This window comes from Podarcis raffonei, chromosome 6 (assembly GCF_027172205.1).
Source record: "Podarcis raffonei isolate rPodRaf1 chromosome 6, rPodRaf1.pri, whole genome shotgun sequence".
NCBI lineage: Eukaryota > Metazoa > Chordata > Lepidosauria > Squamata > Lacertidae > Podarcis > Podarcis raffonei.
This window is the reverse complement of record NC_070607.1, coordinates 18,753,850-18,770,774: the sequence shown is the minus strand read 5'-3', so window position 1 is coordinate 18,770,774 and position 16,925 is coordinate 18,753,850. Positions and strand designations below refer to the sequence as shown.

The 16,925-nt window shown below is 39.6% G+C and overlaps 1 protein-coding gene across 3 annotated transcripts in view; it reads left to right on the top strand.

The window, feature by feature from the left end:
* Positions 1-16,925, top strand: part of DENND1B (DENN domain containing 1B) — a 170,085-nt gene that overhangs the window by 28,681 nt on the left and 124,479 nt on the right. For all 3 annotated transcript variants that reach the window (XM_053391487.1, XM_053391486.1, XM_053391488.1), the window contains exon 3: positions 14,645-14,688. In XM_053391487.1, coding sequence (XP_053247462.1) covers positions 14,645-14,688 — 44 coding nt within the window. The remainder of the gene's footprint in view (positions 1-14,644; positions 14,689-16,925) is intronic.

Below are 16,925 nucleotides of genomic sequence, written 5' to 3'. Positions count from 1 at the left end.
GACTCCTTCCAATAGGGTTTCTCTATCAGAAAGGGGTACCACTACAATTTTTAATAAAATCATTAGTTTGGAACCTATTTTTACAAATAGTAAAAACGTTGCCATTAGCAAAGTTACTAGTAGTCAGTAGTAGTAACTTGTTAAAGGACACTTTGAAGGTTTCTTAGAGCAGATAGCCACTTTAGTTGAGGCTACTTTGAAGTCAAGAAGATTTATCTGGGACTTTCCCCCGACACGCTAAATCTTTTACATACTTTGCTCACAATGCTTTGAAACATTGAGAGACTCCTTGGATCAGAACAGGGGCACCTGTGCCCCCCCAGATGTTGCTGTACTACAGCTGATATCATAACTGATTATTGACCCTTCTGTCTGGGGCTTGGAATTGGAGACCAACAAGATCTGGAAGTGCCCAAGTTCCTCACATCTGCTGTACAGTAAATAAATACTTTGCAAAGCAGCATTTCCAGTTAACAGGAATAACCAGCCAAGAGGGCCATCCAGCTTAATATTCAGTGTGCCTGGTGAGTGATGTGGGCTGAAGCGCACCAATATTACTGAGAGTTCTTTCAAATATCCATGAGTTTCCAGTGCAGAATTCAGTTTACCTCCTTTGTGTAGATATCCAGTGAGACAGTAATTCAGCATTCATGTGGATTATTGAATTTTGTGATTCTCAAGCCACTTAGTGCTGTTTTGAGGGCGTTGGGCATTCTGCATCATTGTTCTACCCATGTGTTTTGTTTTGTTTTGTTTTGCTTTTGGTCCTGCTGAACAGTAATCTGGCTCAATCCTGTATGTACAAATATCACATAAATATAGGTACAAGTGTAACAATGGATAGAAGCGATGTGTGAACTGAATCTCTGCATAAGGCAGAAGGCCTGTAACTTAGCCTAGTGATATAATTCCATTAAAAGGTTTCTTAGCTGTTGGAGTAACACTGATTTTTCTCTGAGCAGTTCTATTAACCTGCCTTCTTGCTTTGTTCTTATCAGAAGTTTGGTGTTGACTTTAAAGACTAGTATGTGAAGTACGTCAAAACATAGATTTTCAGCTACATGTTGCCTGTCATAGATAAATCAATGCTTGAATGTATGCGGAGCAGCATTTAAATTTTTTTCCTTGTGTTCATGTGGAAGGCCCTTGGGACAGATGGCCCCTCACTGTTGATGGTTCGATTTCAGTGATCACCCACAGCTTCAGAGGAGTGCGAAGAAAAGAAATTGCTTTCTTTGTCAAGGTGTTTTCAATTCAATTCTCACCCATTAGCCCTGTTTCGTTAAGTTTTGAATTACTCCGTCAGGTGACTGATGAGTGTATTTCCCCCTCTTAGGCTATTGAAATAGGCCTGGTATAAAATGGAAAAGGAAAATAAAAAAAGGTTTATAGTTATTGATTAATAAAGTGTCTTTAAACCATGGCACTGCTTGGTATATTTGAACAGTCAAACAATATTGAACATGAATAGTACGACAAAAGATGAAGTTTACGGGTAGAGTAGTAAACTTGGCCTTTGAAGTACACTCTTTATATTTACAAGCAGTAATAGTCACAGATTTAAATTTGATTGTGATTTTCTGTTTAAATCTGGAAGAGCTTTTAAAGACTTCTTTGTGCAAGTAAGAAAGGTTAGGTTCTCAAGTTAAATTCCTAGTGGAATCACCAAGCTGCAAAATATAATCTGATACAGTTGGCAATGTCACAATCAGAGTGGTTTGAATTATGGTATCCTGGATACTCCCCAGAATGGGAATTGATCTATCAGGTCAGGTTTGGCTTCTTAGTGTCAGTGAAGTTCCCTTGTGTGTCCCTGCATTACCTGTGTTAAAAACTGAGGGTTTACATTTCCTTAGTGGGGAAAGGAAAATAAAAAAAGAAGAAATTTGGGTTTTTGGGAACTATTTTTTTTAAAAAGGGATTTTCAGTTTGTTTGCTTTTTAAAAAAACCTGCAGCTCAGTTTTGTATTCTAGGTTTTTATTATGGAAACACTACTGAGATAACAACTTACAGTTCACTGATATTTGAATGTCATTCCAATTCATTTGTATATGCTTTAATAAGGCATGATTAGATTTCCCTTTGTAAAAAGGCTTGAAATTTTCAAGTTATGCAGTACCAACCAACACAGTATTGTTACAGCCCAGTGTCTGCCAAGAGGTAGCAAGATTCCAGGGGGTTCCGGGTGCTCACCCAGGGTTGTGTTTCCATTAGGACATCAAGGCACATGGTCTCTTGGTGCAGCCTCCTCCAGCCAGCGCTGCATGGAGTTCTGCCTACTTGCTGCTGCTTCTTCCCAGCAGCCTTTGCAGAAAACAACTCCTTCCCTTCCTCATCCACTATCCCCCCTGTTACACTGGGGGACCTTCTTCTGTCTTGACATCTTGCTCCCTGTAATCCTAGTAGTCTCCTGCTTTCTTGTCTGATGCTGAATGTCTCACCTATTGTCAGGTTAATGACTCTGTCACCACCTGTCTTTGTTTTTTGATGGCACCTTTCTAAGCTCCTGAGGAAGCAGTCTTGGCTTGACTTCAAACCCCACATTTACTAATTTCAGAGATTATGGGGAAAACCTAGCACTCAGGTTTTGGTCCCCTTGCAAACCCATTAACAGTATTGTGCAAGTTGAAGGGCACGATCCTGTACTGAAGACCTGTCTGCTGGGGCATTCTGGGGTTTGGTAGAAGCTCTGCTGTGCTGGCAGAATGCGAGATATGCTACTGTTAGGATTTATATGCTGGCAAAATAGCTCGCATGCCTTCGTGGAACACTTCCTTGCTGGTACTGTTCCACTGGAAGGGATGAGAGTGGAGTCACAGGGCATAATGTGGGGTGGAACGAGGAGGAGCTGTTCACGACCTACCCCGATTGACAGTGCAACTTTACACCAGCCACAGACATGGTGCAATGAATTGGAGGGGATTCTCCCCCCCCCAAAAAAAATAAGGTTGCCACAAAACAGCATAAATTAGGGTATATCTCAGTACCCAGTCACAGCATATACCACCTGTATCAAAATCATAGCTCAGATGACAGAGCACGCGTTTGGTCTCATGCTGCACACATTTAAGAACTTTGGTGATTAGAAACTATTGAAAAAAGGGCATTTCCACAGAAAGGGAGCATTTTGCACAAAGCAACCTAGATTAACAATTACACAGGAACATGAACATATTGTTGACACCTCTTTGGAATTAAGTGCATGGATGCTGATTTTCCACCACTGTTGCATTTCTATGCTCCTGTGGAGCACACAGTAGGTATGCTGACTATCCTAGCATACCAGTCTTTGTACTGGATTTTCGCCCTTGTCTTTTATAGTAACTGTCCTGCACAGCATCTTGTGATGAGTTAAGGACTTCAGAGGTAAGAATTACGTGCTTTTTCCTGAAGTTCTGGTCTTGCTGCATTCTGGGCTTCATGAACAACAACAACCACCATAACTGGATTTCTTATCCACCCTTTACCATCAAGCCTCAGTTCAGGTTACAACAATATAAAAATGCAGTGTTGAAATCAGTTAAAGCAAATCTATCTTCTTTAAGTGGTGGAAATAGAAGATATGTTCAGCTGTTCGGTGCATATTATTTTATGCATGCTTTGTCATGCTTATCTTTGGTAAAATACGTGCAACAGCTCCACAGCTTTTTTCTATTAAGCGCCAAATGATAAGTGCCATCACCAGCCAATGTGCTGTAGGATATTAGCAGTGATAATTCTATTATTTCATTATTATTATTTATTTAAAATATTTCTTGTAACACTGCAGAAGCAATCCCAGAGCAGATTACATTAAAAGCCAGATATACGATGCTTATTAAAACAGGAGCAAGAACTAGAGAAAAAATCCCCATGAAACCAGAAGCACAGCAGTTTAGAGGGGTCCACAAAAGCCTGAATGAATAAATGAGTCTTCCACTAGCACTAAAAACTCACCAGAATTGGAGCCAACCATATCTGAGGAGATGAAATTCCATTACTGAGAGTACCCTCTCCTGCATTGCCGCATACCACATTTTAACTGTGTCCTTGTGGGGGGATTATTGTAATCTGTTGTTCTTTAAAACGAACTCCATAGTGGGCTACATCATTAAATATATAATAAATACAAATTATATAATAAACGATCTGAGAAATGAAATCACAAAAACAATAAATCAAATGCACACCATCAGAGTGACCAAACATCTCAGCTAACCAAATGCCTGCATAAAAAGGTCTTTACAGTACATCAGGAAAATCTGTGTGGGAAGGGTCTTTCAGGAACCTTGCTCTCACCTTGATAGTATTTAGTATACAGTATAAAGGCTACGATTTAACCCAGTGTAGTTGCAGCTTCTGAGGTTACGCAGTCCCTGTCCAGTAATGACTGTAGCTTTTTGCGAAATGTTAGGTGTTCTGAGGACAGTTGTACAGTGTTTGCCTGCCTTTTAAAAAAAAAAAAAGTACAATCTTCACTTTGAGGTTTTAAATTCAAGGTTTTAAAAGTGTTAATTTAATTTAATTTAATTGGCAGTTAATTTTACATCTGCTTGTTGAAGTTTTAAAAGGTGGCATGTCTTTCAAGCCTACTCGTTAACCCAGGAGATAAGCTGGGGAATTCGTTTCTTGAAATCCCTTAGTTTGTAGGGAGCCAAGCTAAAAGCTTGGCAGGTTCAATTTCATCTTTGTACTTTCTGTGCAATGAACCTTCACCTGATTAAGGTTTTCATTTTGTAGCATAACTAATGGCATTGTAGCAAAACAGGCTTTCCTTTATGCTCCCAGTGACTTTCCATTCTGTTTTTAAATGGTATAGCACAATATTGGGCAAAGAGGATTGACCTTCAGTTAAAGTAGCTCAAAGTTGGATCTGTCTTGTTAGTACCAAAAAAAGAAAAAAAAGTGGGGCAGGGGAGAGACACAGGCTCACAGTTATTAGGAAGTTGGCTATTAGTGATCAGCTGAATCTGAAGGGGCTTCCCTTATTATGTGGCGGATTTCCAACTGGAGTGGGAATGCTGATTGACTAGGATTCCTGTCCTTGAGTTGGAAACCTTCCATGCAATGAAGTGGGTCTTTTCAGACTCTGCCAATCATGTGTCTGCTTGCTCCCTGGGCATTATCAATGTGATATAGCTAGTCTCACACATTCCTGAAGGCTCCTTCAAATGTCCAACAGTGAATGCCTGGAGACAGCTTCTCTATTTAGTCTTTTCTGATATATTTGTAGGAATATTATGGACCTTTGTTGTGTGTAAAGTCTCCTTAAATGGATGCTGTTAATTTCAGAATCAGGTTTAAAAAAGTGTGGGCAAGATTTCATATTCTCTTCTTACTCCATGGGTGTACCGGGGAGAGGTGCCTTTCCCTGAATCAAGTAAATAAATAAAAATACTTAACTAAAAGTAGAAATTGTGGAAATATATTGACAGATTTTTTTGAGCACTTGGGGTCAAAAGAAAGTAGTTTAAAACAACTGTTGTTGAGACACTTCATTCTGAATATGCTAGACAGAGCCAGACAGAGGACGATGACAGACGGGTGCTCCGCCCTCCCAACATAAATCCTGTCTACTTGCTCCCCCCAACATAAGTGCTGGCTATGCCCATGTCTTACTCTGTTCCTACTTGGAAGTCTTAAGCATGCTTAGGTTCATGCTGGCAGTATCTTTAGCCGTGGTTCCTAATTTGCTGACCAGCATCATCCTTCTGATTCATGACTAGAGTCCTGTGATTAAGAGCAGATCAGTTTGGGATTAAGAGAAGATCATTGGCCGGATAAGGTAAATGCTGAAATACACCTTTAATCTTGGATCAGGGTGGCGAGAGAACACATAATCTGAGAATTTGCTCTCAGGCCCTTAGCTATGCATAAGAGATTGGAAGCATTACATGTGAACCAGCCCTTCATTATTTGTTTCCATAGATGCTAGGCGGAAGGAACCCTTTAAATAGGTGAAATATGTGCACATTACATTGAGGTCTTTGGGTAAAATATGTCATTAATGAACCTAGATTATTGGTACTGTAAAGTTTGGCAAATAGCTGTATTGGTAAGACCTCAAGTAATGAGAGGTCAAAGAAAGTCACTCAAGTTTTGGGCAGGTTGGTATTTGTTTATTGATTTTATAAATAGCCAGGAATTTTGTAATTACAACTGTATATAAAATGGCTTGGGAAGATAGGATCAATTGAAGAAAGATTAGATGAATTAAGAAAAATGAAATGTGGATCTAATTAATGCCATGATTTGTTTTGATTATAGCCTATGGAAAACAAGGATGCTGTAAATGAAAAATTAATATTATACATTATAGTAGATCAAATATTATGCTAAATAGAATATTTTTAATATTATTTATAGAATAGATTGTTTATTAAAGAAATGCCCTTTAAAGAATCTTGAAATACTCTTCATAGGGGCAGTTATATATGTTTATATTTGTGTTTACTTTCGTAATACAGTTTGGTATGGAATTGTTAAATAAAAATATCATTGTTTTGGTTGACAGAACTGCAGAGTCAAAAATAGTGTGTTTTACTATCACATATGAACATAGAGACATGCATTTACAAACAAAACTAAAATGTTTCAGTACATGTATTTTCAGTACAGATATTTATTGTTAACTATAAAGTTCCTTGGCATATGGGGAGAATTAAAAAAATAAAAATAAAATATGTGTGATGATTAACTATTCCAATTGCCAGATGTGTTTCAACATCATGGACTTCTTCAGTATCACAGATGTTGCAGATAACAGATTAGGCACTCTAGAGTACAATGAGACAACTCATGCTTGAGTTGATCAAAGGTCATGTTCATGTGTTTCTATATATATAAATTTGTTTTGATGGGCAACCATCCACTTTTCTCTGAATCTGGATCAGGGCTTCTTTCCTACTCTGCTGCAGGCTAAGGACACTGTGACAGACATCTTCAGAATAAATCTCAGTCCCTCATGATCTCCTCTACTATGCCATACTCCTTGGATCAGGTCAGAAGCCACCAGAGAAGGCAGTCATTTCTGCCTTTTAGTAACCATAGCAGTGCACTCTACTGACTTGCCATTATATTGCACCATACAAGAATTATATTTACATTTCAAAGGAAGCATTTTCATTTTAACAACAGCAGCTACAAGAAACTTCCTAGAAAGCAAGCTGAGGACTCAAGATACATGATGATAGTGTTGTTTTCAGTGTTGCTCTAAACTCTGATAATACTATGAAAAATCAGCTTTTTTTCAGTTGTCCACAAAACTGAATAGAAGTTCCCCCAAAAAAGTTTCTTTCCTAGATTGTCCACACACAACTAATAGTTCAATCCATTCTTTAAAATTGGAGTAATTGGATTCACACATGCACACACACCTCTTTTGGCCAAATATTCCTTATAACAGATTGCCTGATTTTACAAGGTACGACTGCTATAGTAAAGAGTGGACTGATAACATCAGCAAAATTCTTTTCATGAGCATAAATCCACCAAGTCTATGATTTGCATTAAAGTGTGCTTTCAAGTATGCCTTAAAGTGGCACTGTCATTTGCATATTGTCTTTAATCTAACATATTTTAAGTGCCAGACAAGATAGCAAGTGTTCTTTAAGGTTCTCTGCACCCCCCTCTTTTTTTTTATTAAGTTCCTCTACTCTGTTTTGCCCTTGTTCTTTCTTTTGATTACTGTTCCTTGGCAAATACTGACTGCTTTCTTCCATACTTGCCCATGCAGCTTTTCATTCAGCTACTAAAACATCTTCCACTTTTATCCTCCTGAGATAAGATTCTGAGACCCTCACCTAAAGTCAGATGTGCCTGACAGTAATATTTCTGGTTTATAATGTGTATCTCTTATATGAAATCTGTTAAAAAATTAATCTGATATACTTTCCTAGCCACTAGCAGCCAATTCTTTTTAATGTTTGTATATATAATAACCTAATAATTCCAACTTTAAAAAGTTCAGTGCTGCACACCAGAACTGTCCCCTTTCAGTTTGCTGGAAGAGAGTTTAAAAACAGTAAATTCTTCCAGTTATAGAATGTGTGTGGTTTTTTTAAAATAAAAAGCCATCTTTTTGTGCTAAAAACTGGCATGACTACAGACTGCTTACCAGGGGTCAGCAAACTTTTTTAGCAGGGGGCCAGTCCACTGTCCCTCAGATCTTGTGGGGCTGGACTATATTTTGAAAAAATAATAATGAACATTTTCTATGCTCCACAAATAACCCAGAGATGCATTTTAAATAAAAGGACACTTTCTACTCATGTAAAAACACGCTGATTCCTGGACTGTCCACAGCCGGATTTAGAAGGTGATTGGGCCGTATCCAGGCCCCGGCCCTTAGTTTGCCTACCTATGGTTTACACCAGGGGTGTCAAACTCAAATTCATTGGGGGCCGCATCAGCAGTTTGGTCACCCTCAAAGGGCCAGATGACACCCCCTTTATGCACAAGGAGGAAGATGGTAGCTAAAATATAACTCATTCTCTTTGAAGGCATGCAGGCATAGATGGAAGGGGGTATTAGTTCTCCGCAAAGGTCGAGGACCCCAACATACACTCATGTAAGAAAACTTTTAGGTGCAGCTGCCCCCCATTGAGAGGAACAAGCGTCCTTTCACTATGTACAGCCTCCCTCGATTTCCCACTCCTACTTAAACATCAGCCCACAGCCCCACATAAAGGCAAACCACTCTTTAACATTCAAGTGTGTGTGATTAAAAGAAGCAATTTGCTATCATTCCCCTCCACACACACACTTTGTAAATATGGGGAACAGATAAATGACGTCTAAGGGTCATCCTTTATTCCCCAAGGAGGAGGGACGTAAATACTTAAAACAGGGAGGCGCCTTTTCTCTCTCTGTGTGTTTTTTTCTTTCTTTTCCCTTTTGGCAGGCGATAGAGCAAGTAGGTCTTAGGGAGTGGGTGGGGTCGGGCTTGACTTCCACACCTGCGAAGGTAAACGGAGGGAGATAACGGGGTGAGACGCGGGGGGGGGGGGCGTGGAGAAGAAGATAGGAGATTGGAGGGAAAGAAACCTTGCAGCCCAACAAAAGCAGATAAACGTGCTAAGCCTCCAGCTTGCCCACAAAGACGACGCCTCTTCCTCCTCTTGTGTGTATGTTGCTGCTGCTGCGACACGGCTACTACTTACCCCTCAGGGAATCGGTTGATTAAATGCACATTTCTATGCCACTGAATTCATAAAATCTGTACGGTGGCAGTACCAAAGAATGTAAAAGGAAGGAAAGAGTCTCTCTCTCTCCTCCCCACCCCCCCACTTCCTTACCTGGGCACGCAGCTGGGCGAGCTCCGGTCCACCTCCCAGGTGGCGTAAAGGTTCATCTGGACCGGGCGCCCCCCTGCCGTCGCCGCCGCGCCTGACCCGGGAGCCCCCAAGCCGCCTCCCCCCGGGGCCAGAGAGCCTCCTCTGGGGCTGAGAGCGGCCGGCTGAGACAACGAAGGCGGCACCGCCGCCGGAGGAGCAGGAGGAGGCGCCAGCTGCTGCTGCTGTAGCACCGCCGTCGGCGGCGGAGGCTGCCCTGAAAGGCTGTGCGGCCGGGGACGCCGAAGAAGCTGAGGCGCTGGATGCCGGCTGGTGCAGCGAAGGCGTGAGCGAGCCCCGCTGGCCGCCGAGCGCCCCTCTCCGCCATAGCTGAGGAGGAGGACGATGACGACGAGGAGAGTCTCCCTCAATCCCCGCTAGTGCCTCAGCCGCCGCCTTCTTTCCCCTTCAGCCCCGCGAGAATAAAAGGTGAAGGCTGGCGGCCGGCAGCGGCTACACGGGCCACATGACGAGGTCTGGCGGGCCGGATTTGGCCCGCGGGCCTTGTGTTTGACACCCGTGGTTTACACTGTTCCTTCTGTAGGAATTACTGTAACCAATATAATTTGCTGTGCTGAAACGACAAACAGGAAATCGGTTATTTCTAACCTTTCTAATATGCTCATTAGTATTTAGAGTGCTAGAGTACTCTATGGTATTTTTGTAACTAATTAACTGCAAATGGTACAGAAGTAATGAATGAATAGATACACACAATAGATACACTTTGTGAAACTTTTCACTGAAGTCCTTTGGTACACCTCTATTTCTCCCATAACTGGTGGGCAAATACTGTGCATTTTGCAACCCTCTTACAGATGCCAACCAGGCACTGAAGCCTCAAAGGCCGGCAGTTTGTTCCAGGTGAAGGACACTGCATGGTACATTCAGTGGCAGTGATTGCACATTACAGAAAATCATAGCTAGTGGGTTACTGTGAATGTGCAGAGGGCTTCCATTCCAGTCGTACCTGCTAGGCAGTGGGAGCCACAACCCTAATATCCTTTACTTAGCATTATGTCCAGAGCAAGAATAGTGATTGGTTTCACTCCAAACCAACCATAGTGTCAAGCCAAGGTTTGTTTGAGTTAAACAAACCATGCTTCCTAGTTTGGACGTACAGAAAAATTAGAAATCATAGTTTGTTGCTCATGCTAGTGGGGGAGCAAAACAGAAGCAATCTCTGCATTCATGGTCTACAGTTAAGTACATTCTACATTAATACATGTGATATTAACAGGCTAACCATTTAAGCCAGAATGGTGGTCTTTTAGCCACTTTTGAACAAGTAACTTGCAGTGAGAGGATCTGGACTATTGATGAGTAACTAATTGATTGTTTAACTATCAATCAATTTTTTATTGTATACAGTATAGCCAAAGGCCTTTACAATGGACGACAGAGAATAAAAGGAATCTTTCATCTAAAGTTCATCTACAAGTAACCTGTAGCAGTTTACAACATAAAAAGAAATTTACAACATTAAGACTTAAGATTGGGGTGCATTTACATAGCTGGAACGAAGCTTCTTGGCTGCCAGTGCAAATTTGGCTACTTGGTGTGATTGATTAACTAAATGATGTTTGAGCTTTTCTTCTTCTCCTCTCTTTGTTTCTTAAAACAGCTCCTCTTTTTGTAGCCTTTTCTCTTCAACTTCTTTCAAATCACTCCTAAAAACCCACCTTTTCCCATGGAGCCTTTGAGTTAACCCCCAAGCTCCCATGCCCACTCTAGCTAAGCTCAAGTACATTTAGTGTAAACAATTGCATTTTCTTTCCCTGATTACTTTTGCCTCCACTTCCTTTTCTTTTCTCTGATGTTTCTCCTGGCTCAAATTTTAGAGTGTAAGCTCTTCTGGGTGGGAACCTTTCCTCCTGTGCTCAGGAAAGTGCCATATATGCTGATGGTGTGCTCTGTCTACCATGTGCAATTTATTGTTCTGCATTCTTGGACAAAAGGTGGTATATAAATTGTACATCATTTTCCAGACACCTAACTTTGGAATTGAAGCTGTGCACCGAGGCTTCTGATACAACCCTGCATCTGCTCCCAGTGCAGATCAGAGATATTTTACCAGTTGGATTTCTGCCAACCTCTCTAAAACTGATGGTCAGTGAGAAGGCAGTTCTCCACCAGTCTCCCAACTCAGTGTCTGCCTCGGGGAGAGTAGTCTGTCTTGGAAAACCTGGTGGCTAGAAAGTGAGCTGTGTGCCATGCCAGCTGCTCTGAAGCCAAAGCTCAGCTTGAGAGAGTTGTATTGCTTCCCAGCTTGATGGGGAGCCTAGTTGCACTGCATCCCAACTGAGCATCTGCTTTGGGAATGTTGGTGTGTGTGTGTGTGTGTGTGTGTGTGTGTGTGTGTGACAGAGAGAGAGAGAGAGAGAGAGAGAGAGAGAGAAACTGTATTAAAAATACATTTTTAAAAAATAGAAAAATAGTTGAGATGCTTGTGCAGATGTTATTAATCTGCATGCATCTTAATAAAAGGATGTGTGCACTCATGTTTCCTAAAACTAATGTGACCAAGTGACCAAGCCTGCACAACATCTTGTTTTTTGCTTGCTATGCCACTTTCAGAGCCTTAGGGAAAAGTTGAAGTAAACCTATTTATTTCCCTCTAAACTGGTTTCTAGTTCTAAAACCTATGGAGTTTATCAGCTGGTCCAATGAAAACAATGTGCAAGATTAATTTTTATACAAAATAGTAAAGTTACCAGTAAAAAATTGCCTTTTTATTAGAAATGTTATATATTGACCTCTTGCTGTTTGTATTTCTCTTTTTGGAAACATTTCACTCCATATTGATATTGGCCCAAAATAAGATGTTTTGAATATTAATTAACTAAGATGTAGAAATCTGATTTCAAAATGGGATCAAAGCTTAACTAACCATTAACTTCAGTTCTTGTAGGGTATATTTTCTAATGCAGAGAAAACTGTTGGGAAAGCTTAGATGGTAGAGCATGAGGCTCTTGTTTTCAGGGTTCTGGGTTTGGGCTCCACATTGGGCAAGATTTCTGCTTAGCAGGGGCTTGTACTAGATGAGCCTTGTGGTCCCTTCCAACTCTATAATTCTGTGATTCTGTGTTTCCTTTAAATATCTAAAATTAATTGACAGTAACAAACATATATGAAATGTAAATTTTCCTTTGTTTAGATAATTGCTGAGGCTACTTTTAGCAGGTTTCCTTCATATGCTCTTTGTCTTGAGTTTAATATTGATATCGTGTAATTTTTATTGGAGGACACCTGTGATGCTATGTTAACTTTACTTCTAGTTTTTATTATGTTTTGATTTTTGCAGTTTGCTTTAATATTGTATTGGTGTTTGAATTTTTAAAATGTGCACCACCCTAGAATCCATGTTTGGACACAGGTTTAGACATTTACGAAATTAAAAAAATAACTTTTAAATACGGAGGAAGGTGTTGGATTTAATTTTTAACCACCATTAAAAGGGGTAAAGGGGACCCCTGACCATTAGTCCATCTTAAATTTGCTATAATTAAGATAAGTTTATTGTAGTTTCAGTAAATATGAAATAACTTGTTCTTAGAGAAAGTAGGATAGATTATTGAACTGTATGATAATCCCAGGGGTTTGGATCCAAACCTCACTATTTACATGAGTGGAAAGGGATTATTTGCACATAGTGGGGGGCCCGTGGTGACACTTGCTTGTGTCTTATGGAATGCCTTTCCTGAAGCAATATCTTGCACATGTGGAAGCAACTTTGTGCAAATCTATAACCAATATAATGTTCGTAATATCTATATAAGTTGCAAATACTTGGTGAGTCTTATGGTCACTTAAAAATATAAATGAAAAGTGTTTAATCCAGCGCTAATATATTTTGAGTTGTTATAAGGCATATGTTGATCTAAGCTGTGTAGTGAGTTACAAGTCATCTATGGTGACGGTGTTTTCTTCTAGCTATTCCTGTTCTCTCATCCATAAAATCAGCATAAAATTGACTTAACGTTGTTGGGTGTCTAGAAACCAGTCTTCCCAGGAAAAGTAAATTTGGTCTCAGTAGTTCTGAAGAGGAAGTACATAACTGCAGAATAGGATTATGCTTCCTCCTTCTTGTCAAGATGTAGCCTCTTGCTTCTTGTCAACACCCTCCTTCCATTCACTTAATCAATTTCCTAGTGCACAAAGAATTCTGAACAAAAGTTTTCATACCTGTCAACTCAGGGGGTAGGAGACTCACATTCAGGATTGTGGTGCTGCGTACACCAAACTATCCATCTCTTTTTTTGTGATGGAAAACTCCCCTTCTCCTTACTGTACCTTAAATGAAAATGATGGGAGCAGTTCAGAAAGGAAGTGTGAAAATTAATTGATCCTTTGAATATTTGTTAGTGGCCAGTAAGACCTTTGAAGGGATGCAAAGTCAATATCATAATACAAAGTAACATGACTATATTTACTGGTTTTTATTTTGTGGAATGGATTAGAGCAAATGTGGACAGATTTCAAGCTTGTGGGATCTATTGTGTTTTATATATTCATATGGCAATTAACTGCTGCATGTGTGTTTTATTACTACCTAATAACATAACATAATTGCATATAACAAAGACTGAAGTAGTAGCAAATTTCAAAACAACAGTATCAGACAGAATTATTTAAGTGTTGTGCAGACTGAAGCTTTATTTACTTGACAACTTTTTTATCACACGGAACATCCCTCAGAATGAAGTATTTGGGAGTTCTGCCAGATAAGAGTTCCAGGTACACATCCTACATGGGGTTAGGATTGAAAGAAAAACTTTTAAAAATGCCTCCCTTAAGCTATCAAATTTATTTCTTTAGCCAGTGCTAGTTTGCATAAAACCAAATGATTTTTGGATGTAGCAGGTCCCAAACTTCAACCGGTGAATGTGTAGTATTCTGTGATATTCTTAACCTGTAATTTTAAATTGTAAATGTGGAAAAAAGCTTGGTGACCTGCTTTAAAAAACAGTGATATTTGTGACATTTGAAAAACATTTTGCATTTTTTCTACTTTTATTCCCTTTTGCAAAAATGAATATTGGAATAACATCTTTAAAAAGGCATTGAAACAGCCACAGAGTAAAAGGCAACGGAAAACACCCATCCACCACAAAATAACCTTCCATTATTGTGTTAACAAATATGCATGGAGTTTCATAAATATGAAATTAAAAAAAATATTTTGAATAATCCCGGATCTTAGTTTTGAGACACATTTTTTGTACCTGTCTGTGAGCCTGAAGCTACGTTGACCCTCTTTAATATTAATGTACTCTACTCTAAGACTCTGTTCTTTTGTCTCTGATTAATGCTGTCTGTCAATTATTTACAGATCCTGTGGTTTTGTGGAAGTTCCCGGAGGACTTTGGAGACAAGGTTAGAAACATGAGATTGATCCCTTTAAAATGATGGAATAATAATAATAATAATAATAATAATAATAATAATAATATCAGAATAACCTGCCTTTCTACAGCTTTTTAAAGCTTTCCTATTCAACTGTAGAAAGGCAGATGGCTGATGATAACAATAAAAGACTCTTCACCAGCTGATTTGATCATTAGAATGTGTTTGTGGCAGGAAGTATTGCACACTATGATAGTTGCTTTCATGGATTTATCACATTATTATTTTTAATCTGTGTGGATATTATGACCAAACGCCAGTGGTGGCATTTCTTCTTCTGAAGTCATGAATATAGTTCCAGAGGAATAAATTTGGGAAATTATGATTGACATACAGCACTGAAATTGCCACCAGGCGCACATCACCAGTGATAATCTAAGAGGTTGCACAACTGTTAGTATCAGCACTGATGTTAACATGTTGGTTGTGTATATACTGTTGGTGGTATTTCAGTATTCATGAAAATGTTCTCTCTTTCACCAGAGCTACTTTGACACTTGGGCAGGTAACAGTTTTAAACAGGAGCGTAATGCTTGCAACAAACAGGTGGTTGTCTAAAACAGTGGTTTCATTAAAAACAACAACCAAGTCCTCTAAAAATTATGGGGTTTTTTTTTTTATAGGCTTCTTCATTGAATGCATTTCACTCTTTTCATTTTGGTTTTATTGAACAGCATACTTTCTTCTTTCTGTGGCTCAGACAGATTTCTCAGTTTTGCTTTAAATAGTGCCAGATCCTTGGAGAAAAACACCATAAACAACAGTTTGAATTATGTTTTGAATATAGGAACCTATATAAAAGTATGTTGCCACAGCAGTTTGCAGTTTGGCCCTGAAATTCCGAACAAAATTGTCACTTGTTCATGTGTGAAACTCATTCAGATCAATGATACTTCTTTATGACAACACAGAGAACCCCAGTTTATGTGTGTTGTTACTTGGCAACATTTTGCTCACACATCAATATGAAGTTGCAATCTATTCCAGTAGTCAAGAGCTTTAGGTAGACTGCAAATACCATTTGAATGAATGAGACTTTTTGCCTGGGAGCAGCTGTGTTTTCGATTTCACTCTGTCTCTCTTATTCAAATGTTACTATCAAAGGTGCATTAGAGATTGATTGTATTCAAAGCTTGTGTCCATGCAAAAAGCAAGTTTTATTAAGTCTGTCAGTTGCAAATGTTAGTATTTTTATAGGTGTGTGTTCTGTTAAATCCAGCTACAAATGTATAGAGTTGAATGGCATAGGAAAGGGTCAATGGCAAGGGGAGCTGTCCTTGCGATTGGGCTAAATGCCATAGTAGCAGCTTTGTATGTGGGAGGTGTAAACCTGTGTACCTTTTCAGCCGTAAATCTTACTGGCTAAATTATTAGAAGCCAACCTAATGAACATTATGTTGCTGTTGGATAAACCAAGGTAAAGGCACATAAGTATTGTGTTCTGTTCCTTTGAGTAGAGTAGGTGAGAAATCTAAACAAATGTGAAAAAGCATTACCATGATAAACTAGAGAAATGGGCTAAAGTTAGTAGCTTGCCACATAAAGATGTTCCTGAGAAAAAGATGCAGAATATGATGCTCTGGTTAAGCATTAACCAAGATAACAGTCAGTGGCTTAGTTCGTTTGTCACTTTAAACCATGGTTAAACTAACATATGGTTTAAAGGTGAATTTACATCATACTGGTGCTGAAATTTCGAGTGTTTCACTCTTCCCCTGCTGCTGCTACAAGTTAAGTTCTGTTCTAGTTTAGAGTTACATCTCAGTCTGAGTTTATGGTTTGTTTCTCCCCAAACTGTAAGCTCTTTGACATCAACAAGTACACTGGACGCTCAGGTTGCGAACGTGAGCTGTGTGGGATGCACATTTGCAACCAGCAGCGTTCGCAACCCGCGTCTGCGCACCCGCAGGTTGCGATTTGGCGCTTCTGAGCATGTGCGATCGCTGAAACCCGGAAGTAACCTGTTCCAGTACTTCCGGGTTTCGGCAGTTTGCAACCCGAAAAAATGCAACCTGAAGCGGTTGTAACCCGAGGTATGACTGTATAGTTAAAAGAAAATGTGTACCATTCATATATTCATTCATAATAGCAAACCATGAGCCTAGCTTTGAATGTCACTCTTAAGATAATGCCTTAGCTTATGGCAGCCTGGCATCAGCAGGAGCTGAGTAGGTTCCTCTTTAAACCAAAGTTTGGCTTGATGATGG